We start from the raw sequence: 15,271 nt of genomic DNA, 5'->3' as shown, positions 1-15,271 counted from the left end.
GCACATGACGTGATGACGTTTAGTTACTCTGTAGTACTTAGCCACTTTTTAAGAGAAAAAAAAATATTTCACAAGGGGGTATTACTTGATTAATTTTATGTCGTAGAACAAACCATGAAACTATCTTGAGCTTGTGTTGACCACATATTTCGATTTAAGTGCATTTTGATCATTAGCTAGTCGTGCGTTTTGTGTCTAGAGTTTTTAAAGGTTCCAATATGTCAAAATGATTTGGAAAAAACCTAAACTTTATACCCTAAAAATGTTAACGTAAGCCTAAGACCTTCACCACACAAAATGGAATAATCAGCATTAAAGTCTCCTTTCTTCTACCTTTTCCAGAAAAAGAGTATAAGGTGTTTTTGGAGACTGGCAAATAATTTCATTTATTTTGTTATTTGCTACAACATACTATTTTAAAATAACCTAAAGCATTTTTTACATTCCGATCAGACTATTTAATTTAGCAGCACATTATATCATGTCAGTCCTGTTTTTTTTTTTTTTTTTTAGGTTAGATTGACCTTTAATTAGCCGTTATTTAGAGACGGGTTGTGCAGTTGTCTGTCTTTATCCAAGATGTTTTGATGTTCTACTGTGAACGGGTGACAAAGAACACCAGCAGCGCCAAGAGAAACAAAGTAATGAATGAACTATGTCGCCACCTGCTGGCAACATAATCAATTCGGCAAATCATTTTTTTTTAAATCACTACACCAGATGGCGGCATTTATCTTATTATTTATTTTAATAATTAACATTATTTTTATATTATATTTTTCCCCGTCCTCGTTTGCAGAAAGTGTTACACATGTACACACACACACACACACACACACACACACACACACACACACACACACACACACATACATATATATAGCCAATTGTGCAGGCAGTGGCCCTCCAGAAGGAGGATTAGACAGCCCTAATATAAGTGATGTGTAGCTACAGTATAATTTTTGTCTGTGCATGTACTTGGAGGCTCGGACACGTGTGTGTTAAATAGAGAGGAACAGCCTTGTAGAGGGAGGGGACATCTTTATTCATTGATCAGTAAAACAATTTGCTCAATGAATGAGCAACGTCCTCTACAATAAACATCAGCATCATCATCCAAAGTCTACAATACCAATTTAGCAGCAACATGTTAACATGGGGGAAACAGAGTGGTAACAAAGTAGTATCATTTAGAAAAAAAGTCACAGTTTTTCTTTCTATCTGCATCATCAAAAAGGATTTGCAAGGAGGATAGTTTAAAAAGAGGTTTATTGACAGCTATGGACGCTACTGTTACTTCGTTATTATTTTTTTAAACTATGGCATGTGCTCTATACAGAATACATGGGGAAATTGTAACTATACATTTAAACTCTAATATAAAGCACATCTGTGTCACCATACAAATTTTTAGGAGATTTGACAAAAATATACAATGTTTTCACTTCACATTTGAAGATTTATAACACCACTAAGTTTTTTTTTTCTTGTTTTTCTATTTATTAATTTTTTTTAAATGGTAAATACAACAGTCCCATTGGTCAAACCAACCAAATGAAGGAGACACGACGTTAGTTATTCTACTCAGTAAGCTATGAGTGATTTAAATTGGTAAAAGGACGGATATAAATTAATATATATTAAGAAATTCCAACTGCAACTCCAGGGAAATGAACGGCTATACCGAGTATAAGTAATGTGACAGTATTTTTGATACAATAAATACACAAGGTTTATAATGTGAATCGGAAGAGTGTGTGTTTGTGTGTGTGTGTGTGTGTGTGTACTGTACATGCTGGAAGAGATCATGTGTGTACACTTAGTGACTTAGTTGTGTTTGTGTGTGTGAATGAATAGGAGCAGCTATGATAGTGTGTGTGTGTGTTGTAGACTGTAAGGAAGTAGGAGGGGAGACCTCCACTATCAGCGAATCCGCTCGTAGTCTCCATAGTGATACTAGATCTCACCTTCATCCAAAGTCCAGGTGAAATGAGTCCAGCAACAGTCCAGAAAACCACATAAAAGAATGGCACAAAGTAAGACAAGAAGAAGTGAAATGTGTCATCAGGGTGTGTTTGCATTCCATTCTGGTCGGAGGTGATTTTGCCAAGGAAAAAAGTAATCAAAAATGTCACAGTACCCAATATGATGAAAAAAAAAAAAATCTAAAATCTATTTTTTGTCTTTTTTTTCTCCGCTTCATAATAAAAAATAGGTTTGTTCTTTATCTTACAGTAATCCATTATCTCCTTTGAAGGAAAAAACATTAGTCCAACACTGACAAAAAAAAGGTAAAACAAAACAAGGGACTTCAAAAGAGGGGGATGTGAGCAAGTATTTCTTCTTTTTCGTTTTTAGGATGGACATTTTGTGCAGCCACACTTGACGATCTTTTCCACCTCCTGTACAAAAGAGGATCCGTCTGTGCATTGGAAGGTGTATTTCCTGCGTTTGCTGCGGAGGGGGGCGCAGCAGGAGGTCCCGTCCCCGCAGCTGCCCCGACACTCTAAACGGGAGACCTTCTCTGTGCTCTGGCACGCTGCGTAGCCCTGCTGTGTCTGATAGTGATCTCGGACCCGTTCCCCCCGACACGCCATCTCTACAAAGAGGACAAAAAAATCACTATGTAGAGCACTGCAGTATGTTGCATATATAGCATGTTACATTTAGCATATCGATCATGATCTTTTTCTGTTATATTTTTACTGTGAAATTGAAAGGTGGATCCTAAGAAAATACAAAGAGTGAAAGCATAAAAAAGGAGTGGAGGGAGGAGGAAGGATTGAAGATGGCTGCAGAGTTTTATTAGTGATTAAAGGAGGGCAGACATTTATAGGAATAGTTCACCCAAAAATCATAATTTGTTTAAAGTTTAGTGACCCTCAGGTTATCTAACATGTAGATGAGTTTGTTTCTTCATGGAAACATATTTTGAGAAATTTTGCATTACATCAGTTGCTCACCAATAGATCATATGCAGTGAATGGGTGCCGTCAGTTCAAACAGCTGATAAAAACATTACAATAACCCACAAGTAATTGACATGAACCCAGTACATCGGTTATATTGCTGTAAATCCAAAAGCTGCACGTTTGTAAGAAACAAATTCATCAGGGCATTTGAACTTTAAGCCGAGTCGCTAATAATCCATAACAACGTTAACTTGATGGAAAAAATCCATCCCCTGTCTTTATCTCACATCAAAATAAACAATAAACCATATATGTTCAGAACTGTTTTGGACTGGTTTCACTTTCAGAGCTCGATCTGTCCATATTTCTCTCTTTATTCAGAAAAGATTACTTTTTCACTGAAGAAAGCAATATTATGGATAGGGGACTCATAATGTACCTGGAAGCAAGCAACGGCTCTAAGTTTAAAACATCTTAATGATGGATTTGTTTATTAAAAACATGCAGCTTTTGACTTCACAAGATGTTAATATATAGATTAGTGATGTGTGGATCACTTGTGAATTATTGTGGTTTTTATCAGCTGTTCGGTCTCTCATTGTGATGGCACCCATTCACTGTAGAGGATTCATTGGTGTTCAATAATGCTAAATTTCTTCAAATCTGTTCCGATGAAGAAACAAATTAATCTACATCTTGGATGGCCTGAGAGTGAGTAGGCTACATTGTCAGCAATTTTTCATTATTGGGTGAATTATTCCTTAAAGATAGACACAGACACACACACACACACACACACACACAGCATGCATCCCTCACCTGGCGGACCTGAGTGGGGTCCATACCGCTTTCAGTAGCAGCTTGAAGGTTACAGGAAGGTTAAAAATGAGTGTTAGTAAAATAGCAATAATAAAAGCGTAAGACAAGCTTCTTACAGGGTTAGCACTTCAACATCAACAGCAAGCCACACAGAAGTTTAGAATTATAGCACCTGCATTAAATACATTTTTGACACATGCAAGCAGAAGTTACAGTAGAGGTGAGTTAATAAGTATTGACCTAGTATAAAACATGAAATTCATCACCACAAAATATAAATTAGAAGGTTTTCAGTCTGTTTCTTAAAATTGTGAGAGAATGTAGCTTAAATGCCTTGTAAGTGTAATTTAATGTTCTTTTCTGAGGTTGATTTTGATTTAAAAATACAATTTAAATCAAGGTAGGGGTACTTTTATGGTTCAAGGTACAGATATAAAAATTTTGCATATGACATGAAACTTACAATTATACATTATTATCAGCCAATAATAATGTTATGTCCCATAACCGATAAACTCTACACTATGTTGTCCATATAAATAAAAAAATAAAACACTAAAAACTAAAACCTGAATTTAAGCATCACAGCAGCCAAATTTCACAAACATCAAACTATGCATGCATCTGAGATTTGGCTAAAGATTACATTAAAAAATTTATATAATAAAAATGGAGGAAATGAGTGGTCAAATATCCAATGGAACAATTGAAAAAAACTTCTACTGTATATACTGTGCATCCCTAGGTAACATTTCTGTTGGTTGATTTAAATGTTCATGGAACATTTAGATTTTGGTTTGAATTTATTTATTTATTAGTTGTATTGGAGAAAATTACTCCCTTCCAGTATTAATTAGTGGACATTTAATTGGAAATGGCAATGATATGTATTCTTCAAAAATGCATGTGTATGTGTAGGTTTTTTATAGAGGGTGGAAGCAGCCCTCCATACCTCGATCGCAGCTTGGCCCTGTGTAGCCGCTGTTGCACTCACAGTAGGCCTTCCCCAGTCCAGACACACGACAGCGCCCGTGTTTACACGCTATGTACTGACAGGGACTCAACTGCTCCTCTTCATCACATAATACACCTGCAAAGCCTGGATGACAGCGACAGCTGTACGAGTATGAGTTTATGGGCAGACAGGAGCCGTGGATACACCTGAGAGACAGACACACACATAAAAAATGCTTTTATGAGGTGATCATTCTTGTATCATGAAACCAAGTTGTGCACTTTTTAGTCTCTTACTTGTTCCCGTCACATGGGTTGTTGATCTGCTGGTCACAAAGCGGGCCGCTCCATCCTGCCTCACACTCGCAGCTGAAGGAGGACTGTCCAGTAGCATGGCACTGGCCATGAGCGCACACACTCCGCTGGCAGGGATGGCAGCCGGGCACCACCCCCTCCTGCAGCAGGAACTGCGTGAGGTCCTGGAGCTGGTCGTTAATGTACAGGTTTCGGATACAGCCGTGGAAACTAGAGCCGTTCCTCCCGGAGGAACGCAATGAAGCCATTCCAGACTGCTGAGGAATTCCTGAAGAGATAGTGGTTTATTATATTGACATTACACGCAATAACCATTTTTTAAATTGGCAAGTGTGTTTGACATACCACCGAGATAAAGTGGAGCAGGGCTGGGTACTGGGCTGGGGCTGCTGGCAGTGTTGATGGATTTGGGGCTTCCTCCATCAATGGAGAGAGACAGAGACTGATCCTTTGCCACCAGCTCCACTACATGAAAACTGCCATCATTTATTGTCTCAACACTAGAGAGAGAGCAGAAGTGAACAGTGAGGATAATACCTGCAGACAGTGTTTTAGTTCCGTCATAAACAAGAGAGAGGTTTTAAATTGATTAGACATTAAAGGAATAAAGAAAAGATAGACATAGATAAAGAGAGTTAAAAATTAAACTAAAGGAAACAAAAGAAGCTCATAAGAAGTGTCTGGAAAAAGCCTTCAAAACTAATAATACTAAAAAGGTTTTGGGACATTAAGAAAACTATGTCTGGATTGTCATCCTCAAAAAAATCCATTGTAACTGATGACGAACTTAGTTTTGGGAATGAATTAAACACCTTTTTTACCCGGTTTGAACTAATAAGCAAACAAGACAAATTCAAAGAAACAACAGATATAGTTCTAGCATCATCGGAGAGAATTGTCATTGAGGTTGAAGATGTTAGGAAAATGTTTCAATCTATCAATACAAAAAAGGCTGTGGGTCCTGATGGTTGTAGTGCAGGCCTTTTAAAAAATTTTGCTCATGAATTAGCACCTGTGTGGCAACCAATATTTCAATCTTCAGTTGACACACATGCTGTTCCTGTGATTTGGAAGACCGCATACATAAAACCACTACCAAACATATAATGTCCAAAAAAATTTAAAGACTATAGACCAATAGCTGTTACCTCTGTAATTGTGAAATGTCTAGAGAGACTGTTACTCCAGCATTTGGTTATGGTAGTTAAAGATAAATTAGATCCCTGGCAGTTCGCCTATAAGAAAGGCTGTAGTACTGAAGATGCAGTTGCTTCTTTAGTGCACATTATCTCAAAAAATTTAGACAAATCCAAAACAATTGTAAGAACTTTGTTTTTGGATTTCTCTTCCGCCTTCAACACAATACAGATCGACAGACTGGTGTTAAAACTTGCACAGCTGGGGGTAAATCCTTATCTGATTCGGTGGTATACATCATTTCTCTCTGATAGAGCTCAGAGAGTCATGGTGAATAAAACCGTGTCGTCTGAAATCATTACAAATGTCGGAGTACCGCAAGGTTGCGTTAGTTCTGCCATACTTTTTACCTTATATACTGACGACTGTAGAACGGACAGGTTTAATCAGTATATTCTGAAGTACTCTGATGACACTGTCTTAATATCTGTGTTGAATGACTCGGACAGTTCTGAGGTTCATCAACAAGGTGTAACTAAATTGATAGAGTGGTGTGAGAATAATGCTCTTATCATTAATACAAGTAAAACTGAGGAGATTGTATTCGGGTCTACGGCGGATATAACTCCTGTTTTTATTCATAACGAGAAAATTAGATTTGTTAAGACCTATAAATATTTGGGAGTAATTATAGACGACATGTTGTCCTGGAAAGATCACATTGATACTCTATGTAAAAAAACGAAGCAGAGAATCCATTTTCTTCGCCGTCTTCGGTCATTTGGAGTAAGAAGGCAGATTCTTTTGTTGTTCTATAGGTCTGTGATAATGAGCTTACTGCAATACTGCAACTCCATTTGGTATGAAAGTTTATCTGTTGCGCTAAAAAAAAGGTTTTTAATCAATTAAAAATCTGTTCAAAGATAGTAGGTTTAGCCGCTTGAGAAGCTTTATGATTCATCCTATTATACCACCCCGAATTCCGGAAAAGTTGGGACGTTTTTTAAATTTTAATAAAATGAAAACTAAAGGAATTTCAAATCACATGAGCCAATATTTTATTCACAATAGAACATAGATAACGTAGCAAATGTTTAAACTGAGAAATTTTACACTTTTATCCACTTAATTAGCTCATTTAAAATTTAATGCCTGCTACAGGTCTCAAAAAAGTTGGCACGGGGGCAACAAATGGCTAAAAAAGCAAGCAGTTTTGAAAAGATTCAGCTGGGAGAACATCTAGTGATTAAGTTAATTGATATCAGGTCTGTAACATGATTAGCTATAAAAGCTTTGTCTTAGAGAAGCAGAGTCTCTCAGAAGTAAAGATGGCTCTCCAATCTGTGAAAGACTGCGTAAAAAAATTGTGGAAAACTTTAAAAACAATGTTCCTCAACGTCAAATTGCAAAGGCTTTGCAAATCTCATCATCTACAGTGCATAACATCATCAAAAGATTCAGAGAAACTGGAGAAATCTCTGTGCGTAAGGGTCTTCGGGCTCTCAGACGACACTGCATCACTCATCGGCATGATTGTGTCAATGACATTACTAAATGGGCCCAGGAATACTTTCAGAAACCACTGTCGGTAAACACAATCCGCCGTGCCATCAGCAGATGCCAACTAAAGCTCTATCATGCAAAAAGGAAGCCATATGTGAACATGGTCCAGAAGCGCCGTCGTGTCCTGTGGGCCAAGGCTCATTTAAAATGGACTATTTCAAAGTGGAATAGTGTTTTATGGTCAGACGAGTCCAAATTTGACATTCTTGTTGGAAATCACGGACGCCGTGTCCTCCGGGCTAAAGAGGAGGAAGACCTTCCAGCATGTTATCAGCGTTCAATTCAAAAGCCAGCATCTCTGATGGTATGGGGGTGCATAAGTGCATACGGTATGGGCAGCTTGCATGTTTTGGAAGGCTCTGTGAATGCTGAAAGGTATATAAAGGTTTTAGAGCAACATATGCTTCCCTCCAAACAATGTCTATTTCAGGGAAGGCCTTGTTTATTTCAGCAGGACAATGCAAAACCACATACTGCAGCTATAACAACAGCATGGCTTCGTCGTAGAAGAGTCCGGGTGCTAACCTGGCCTGCCTGCAGTCCAGATCTTTCACCTATAGAGAACATTTGGCGCATCATTAAACGAAAAATACGTCAAAGACGACCACGAACTCTTCAGCAGCTGGAAATCTATATAAGGCAAGAATGGGACTAAATTCCAACAGCCAAACTCCAGCAACTCATAGCCTCAATGCCCAGACGTCTTCAAACTGTTTTGAAAAGAAAAGGAGATGCTACACCATGGTAAACATGCCCCGTCCCAACTATTTTGAGACCTGTAGAAGAAATCAAAATTGAAATGAGCTCATTTTGTGCATAAAATTGTAAACTTTCTCAGTTTAAACATTTGCTATGTTATCTATGTTCTATTGTGAATAAAATATTGGCTCATGTGATTTGAAAGTCTTTTAGTTTTCATTTTATTAAAATTTAAAAAACGTCCCAACTTTTCCGGAATTCGGGTTGTAAGAACATGCTTAGGCTGGCTAACAATATAGCCTCTAATCCTATGCATATACTGCATAAAGACTTTGAACTATTACCGTCACAACGGAGGTATAAAGTTCCCAAATTTAAGGAAGTGAAGCTGAAAAATTCTTTTGTGCACCAGGCAATCCTAGCACTGAAGAAAAACACCTAATCAGAGATCAAGAGTATTGGGACGGTGTTGCAGATGTATAAATGTTGTATGAAATGTATAATTGTACTGCTTGAGTGAATGTCAATGTAGAATGTATGTTAAATGTTGTTGTAAACATAAATACTGTTATACAAGAAAAATTTCAGACACAGTCTGACAATAAAGTATAAAGTAAGTAAATTATTTTAATAAAAAGTTAAGTGAAATATTACAATTAGTGAATTATTATTATGTTAAATAAAAAAGAAAAAAAGTTTTTAAATATATATTTTACATATATAAATATATTTTACAATATATTAGAAAAAAATTTACTTCACAAGAATCACATGGATTTCCTCAGAAAAAAAAGAATGCAGCACTTTATTCAGCAGAGATCATAAACATGAGTAAGTCTCTTTTTATTTATTTATATACTTGTACTAGTTTTCACATAACGTGTAAACATTTTACTAGTTAGACTTTTTCCAAATACTTTTTCCAAACTATAATTCCTGACTAAATGTATAGTAATCAAGTGAAACATTATGAAGTTTCAATAACAATATACAATACTATACCATTCAAAAGCTTGATGTAAATAATATAAATGTAACAAATAGATAACTGTCACAAATGTAAAAACATGCTTTTCTTTCAATTTATTCCACCTAAAAACCCAGAAAAATATTCTCAGCTCTTTTCAACATTAATAATAATGATAATAATAATAACAATAAATGTTTTTTTTTGTAGAAAATAAGATTGTTAAAAGGATTCTGAAGGATTGTGTGACTGGAGTAAGGATGCCAAACAATTTGTTTGAAAGTCAGCTTTGATTGTTTCTAATAAACTGTTTAACTGCTCCCCCAAGTGGATATTAAATTATGTTGTGGGATAATTAAATATATTCTAAATAAACTACAAACATAAAATTATATAGATTTATTTTGTTCTTGCATTCTTTCTTGTAACTCCTTCCTCTCAGTGGCACAGATGACTGAATGGCTCATTATGCAGCTCATTATGCAGGCCTTTGTCTTCTCAGGTGTAAATCACAATGATATTCATGGTAGTTGACGCCTACTCGCATATGACTTTTACCAACAAAAAGTGTCTTAGAAAATTTAAATCAATATATTGTTCTCTGTGAGTGAGTAAACAAGATGATTTTCACATCATTTAGAAAGAAAAATTCTAGGCTACAAGCTCCAGTTCTCAAAAATCCCGGGAACCATTGTTCTCTATGTGTTTTATGGCCTTATTCAAGTGTTTTAACATTTTTAGTTTTTCACTAACCACGCATAATATTTTTTTTCTCAAAAACACAATCATGTACATACATGCATTTCTTATATTATTATAGCCCAGTTTGTGCTGATTACAGTGAGATTAGACTTTACCCATTTAGATATTTATAAGAAACTGAAAAAAGCACAAATGTCAGGGCATGACAAAACTTCTCCAGGCCCCAAAAATACCCTTAGACTCCAGAGGGTTAATATTGAAACATTACATATGTCTATCACTTTTTATTAATGAATCCTTGCTGAATAAAATATTTTTTTTTAATTTTTTTAATATCTTAATCAACTTTTAAATGTTAGTGTGGGCATATAATGTCTGTGAATATAATTTTGCTTTATTGAAAAAAAGCAAAGAAAAAGAAAAAGATGTCCTGTCCTGATTTAGATATACAGTAGCTTATTGTAAAATGGATAGTTCCCACTCTAAATTGCTAAGCCTTTTTTTATTGCTGTAAAAGTGTTGTAAAATGACGCCAGTATAAGCGTGTGTGCACCTGTAGATGGCAGAAGGGGGGTAGAATCCAGAGTCATAACTGACTCTCAGTCGACCTCTGAAGAGCTCCACCGCAATGTGTTCATTATCACCTTTATACAGCAGCACTCCATTATCCTCATCTGTAGCAATCTAGGACATGCACACAGAACACATGAGTATGCTCAAATGCATAACTGATAAGGAACGAGCTTGATCTCACTCTTTCTCTAGTGATGTACCTGTAGTGATATATTGGCCTGTTCTGTAATGAGGTTGGAGGGGATCTGCAAGAACGACTCTCTGTTGATGAAGTTGACGCTGACCAGCTTCTCACAGTGTATGCCTTCATAACCATGGAGACACTGACACACAGGATCCATTTCCTTGGCAACACATTGTGCACCGTTGGCACAGTCATAGTGGTCACACGGACTTGTTCTTGGTAGTACCATTGGAGGGGAGAACTCACAGAACAACCCACTGCACACACACAGAGTGAGATAGGTATTACACATGTTGAACTCCGATGATCTTTAACTGATGAATATAGTGTGTTTTTGTATTTCTGCTCACCTGTACCCTTCTGGACACACACACGTGTAGCCATTCACAGCATCGGTACACTGTGCCCCATTTTTACACTTGTTATCTTCACAATCATCAAAATCCACCTCACAGTGTTCCCCGGTATAACCTGGAGTACACTCACACCTGCACAAACACACAAAAAATCATCACATTTAACATTTAAAACTCACAGGGGACCCAAAGAACCAAAGGTGGATGGATTATCTTGGCAAAAGAGAAGTGCTCACTAACACAGATTTAGACAGATTTGTGAACAATATTTGAGAGAACTAGGCCTTTTGTGTACATAGAAAAAGTCTTAGATCTTTGAGTTCAGCTCATGAAAAATGGGGGCAAAAACAAAAGTGTTGCATTTACAATGTTCACAGGATCTTTTAGGACTGGTGGGTGCTATTTTCTTCCTAGCCACTAGGAGGATGCTGGAGGGCACATGGTATGGGATAAAACAGGAAGCATCAGAGTAAGTGCTAAGGTCTGGTTGATGGTGCCATATGGTTGTTTGCTAACTATCTTTCCAATCCTGCTTGAGAAACTGATTGTTTCCTGCTCAGACCTCAGTTAAATTGTTTGTGTGAAATGTTTGGGGGAACGGATGGGGAATCTATTTAGTAATTGATGTGTGTGATGTCTTTCTTTTAGAGGATTGGTTTGGGGATGTAGCTATTGTTCATCAGGTGTGGATGTAGCTACGTGATGTGACCAAAACAAACTCTGCTTATACTACTGGATTATACACTTATACACTTGTGTGATTCATTTGACGAGAGAAATAACGACTCACCAAACAACAAAGCATTGGACATCCTCTTACTTCATCATGGTCCACCTTGGCACCTACAGCTAAGCCTGACCTTTTTCGTTTTTTGAACTATTGAGGCTTATTGACCTCGGATGACTGTGTTGGACATTTCGATACACCCATATGTATATATAAGGACATGATTGAAAATAATGAATTGATCGCTGTATAACAAGTGTATGTTTTGTGACATATTGGGTTTTGGTGGAAAAGGAATGAGTAAAACTTTGAATTATATGAAGAAAGTAACATTGCACTTGTGGGTGGAAGTGTTTATTTTAGATGTTATTCCAACTGAGTTCAATTGAGTATTGCACACAAGATAACCCCTTTTTTATATAGCTGGACTAGTGCAAAGAAGCTGGGACTGTTACATTATATATATATATATATATATATATATATATATATATATATATATATATATATATATATATATATATATATATATATATATATATATATATATATATGAGCTGTAAGGGAGTATCAGAACACAAACACAGAGCAGAACCTCAGAGACTCCAGCTGCATTCCATACAGCTCTAGTGTTGTGTTAACATCTGCACCAATGGGCATAAAAACACACAAATGAACTTATGAGGTCTGCTTCTCACACATATCAGCAGAGAAGGAAACACACATACTGTACACATCTGATGGTTTCTAACACAACGATTGTTTTGGTCTGGTGGAGAGCGGAATGAAATAAAAGACGAGATGAAAGAGAGAAGGGGACATCTGGAGGGGAGAGAGTGATGAAACTGAATCCAAACAGGGTTTGGATCCAACAGAGAGACTTGAGTGACTGCAGAAGGGCAATTTTATAGGGAAGGATTTAAAGGTCCCATTTAAAGACATGTTCATATAGGAGTTAGTAATAAGTTAGTAATAATATACAGTAAATTATACAAATATTGTACTGTTCAAAGGCTTGGGGTCAGCTATAATTTTGTGTTGTTTTTGAAATAAGTCTCTTTTTTGATGAACCAGGTTACATTTATTTGATCAAAAATGCTAAAAAATACAAAATATTAAATGTGTTAAAAAATATTTCTGTTTAAAAATGTAATATTCAGCAGCTATTGCTCCAGTATTTATAGTCACATGATCCTTCAGAAATCATTCTATTATGCTGATTTGGTGCTGAGGAATAATTTCTTATGAATAATATTTTTTTCTTTACATTTTTGATGCTAAAAACTTTGTAAATCTATTGCCAAAAGCAGTCCAGCAACTTTTAAATGCAGCTTTGTTTTCAGATGGATGGATAAAAACCTGTGCATCTCTATTAGACAGAAATATCTGAGAGTCTTGCCAATTTGTTTCAGATGGTCAGTAAAGAAATTGGATTCATAGTTTGAGGCTAATTTCATAATATAGGATATTGATGATGTCAGTGACTTACATGAATCCTTTAGTGGTTAGAATACATTTCGAGTCGTGCTGACACAGGTTTAGCTCTGAACCGCAGAAATCCAGCTTATCTTCACACAGCTCCCCTGCACACACACACACACACACACACACACACACACACACACACACACACACACACACACACACACACACACACACACACACACACACACACACACACACACACACACACACAGAAACAGTAGGAAGGGTTTACAGTAAGAAAACAAGAGTCATATCCCATTAAACCAGCAGGAGTGTGTTTGCAGGAGTGTAGGGTACTATCTGATTAATCATCTTACAGTGGGGAAGATGACAAAAAACTAATACTCTAAAGGATCAACAATACAATACTCCTCCATTGACGGAGGAGAAGCCAGAGTAACATCAATGAGTGTGTGTGCGCATTTCATACTTTCGCAGGCACAGAGGACGCACTAGCCAGAAACAGCAAAGGATAGAGACAGACAATGGGAGGATGAACTGAAAGAGAGTGAACTAACCTTTCTCCACCTCATTATTATTAGCAGCTAGTAGAAAAAAAGAGAAACAAGTAGCAAGAGAAAGACAGAAAAACAAAGAAATACAGAGGATGTGTTTGACATGTTAGCATGTTGGCTCAAGCAGCACATTAGCATGTTAGCATCAGACAGTTAAACACAAAGCACAGAGAACACAGAGCACTGAGCATGCGACTTTCCTTGTGTTTGTGTGTGTTACCTGTGTATTCAGGTGAGCAGAGACAAGTGTAGTTGTTGATCCCATCCACACATGTTGAGTTATTCTCACAGTCATTGTCTTCACAGTCATCAATATTTATCTCACATTCGTCGCCCTCAAATCCATCTGGACACACACACCTGAACATGGACATACAATGAGGTGTAAAACTTTTTAATCCTTTTGAAATGTTTATTTCAATTAGGGAAACTATATGACCAGTATTGTTATTCTATATAATATATATTCTATATAATTCTTTATTTCTATGTAATGCCTACATGTCTCTAAAAGTTCAATATTCTAGATATTACATTGCCTACATATGTTCCGGGTCCTCCCTTAATTTGTTTTTTTTTTTTACTATTTCTTCACAAAGGTGTAGGTATGGGTGCTTAGAAATTCTCATCACATCATCTCTTTTTTTGTTTTGGGGTCAGTAAAACTTTCTTGTGAAAGAAGTTACTAAGTGCACTCAAGTTTCATGTGTGTGCGTGAGTGAAGATTGAAACCCTACACAGTCCAGCATTCAACTAAGTTTGTTTAAATTTAAATTTAGTATTAGCACTTATGATTTATGATAATGCATTTATAAGTACATTACCAGGTTCCAAATTCACACCATTGTTTGAACCCAGGGTTGAGTGAATATTTTGATAGCGCTACAGAGCTGTAGTGTTTTCACTCTTTGGGAAATTACCCTCTGAATGACTTACTTATGGTTGTCTCTTCACATTAAACTGCGACAGAAGAAATTATTTTATGCACTGTGCGTGTATGTCTGTGGGTGTATTATATTACAGTACCTAATCAACATGTAAAGCAGAAGTTCTCAAATGAAACTTCTTATTCACCAACACAAAGGATTCATTAGCATTGATCAGTATATGACTGCAGCTGAACCTGAGCTTACCCCATCACACACACACATTCGTCTTCGCTGTGTGTGTGTGCACAGAAAGGCCCTTGATTGGCTGATTAAGTGCATGAGTGAGCTCAGATCAGTTTCAGACACTTCAGTCTGATTAAGATAGATTAGACACACTCTGTCCATAAAGTATATTCATTACTGGAGCAACAGGGACACACGCACACACATCTGAGCATTTACTTAATGTACTAAATGAAAGCCACATTCAACAT

General features: G+C 36.7%; 1 protein-coding gene across 10 annotated transcripts in view; it reads right to left on the bottom strand.

The window, feature by feature from the left end:
* Positions 1 to 1,021: 1,021 nt before the first annotated feature.
* Positions 1,022 to 15,271, bottom strand: part of slit2 (slit homolog 2 (Drosophila)) — a 78,469-nt gene continuing 64,219 nt past the window's right edge. For 5 of the 10 annotated variants that reach the window (XM_059553998.1, XM_059554007.1, XM_059554000.1 and 2 more), the window contains 10 exons: positions 14,129 to 14,268; positions 13,912 to 13,938; positions 13,398 to 13,491; positions 11,176 to 11,313; positions 10,842 to 11,082; positions 10,622 to 10,752; positions 5,346 to 5,500; positions 4,983 to 5,268; positions 4,684 to 4,892; positions 1,022 to 2,599 (listed from right to left, as the gene is read on the bottom strand). In XM_059553998.1, coding sequence (XP_059409981.1) covers positions 2,355 to 2,599; positions 4,684 to 4,892; positions 4,983 to 5,268; positions 5,346 to 5,500; positions 10,622 to 10,752; positions 10,842 to 11,082; positions 11,176 to 11,313; positions 13,398 to 13,491; positions 13,912 to 13,938; positions 14,129 to 14,268 — 1,666 coding nt within the window. In that variant the 3' untranslated portion in view covers positions 1,022 to 2,354. Of the gene's footprint in view, positions 2,600 to 3,731; positions 3,773 to 4,683; positions 4,893 to 4,982; positions 5,269 to 5,345; positions 5,501 to 10,621; positions 10,753 to 10,841; positions 11,083 to 11,175; positions 11,314 to 13,397; positions 13,492 to 13,911; positions 13,939 to 14,128; positions 14,269 to 15,271 lie in introns of all 10 variants that reach the window. The other 5 variants (XM_059554002.1, XM_059554005.1, XM_059554004.1 and 2 more) reach the window with 2 other exon arrangements.

This window comes from Carassius carassius, chromosome 7, assembly GCF_963082965.1.
Source record: "Carassius carassius chromosome 7, fCarCar2.1, whole genome shotgun sequence".
Classification (NCBI taxonomy): domain Eukaryota; kingdom Metazoa; phylum Chordata; class Actinopteri; order Cypriniformes; family Cyprinidae; genus Carassius; species Carassius carassius.
Note: the sequence above shows the minus strand (reverse complement) of the source record. Positions and strands in the feature narration are given on the sequence as shown.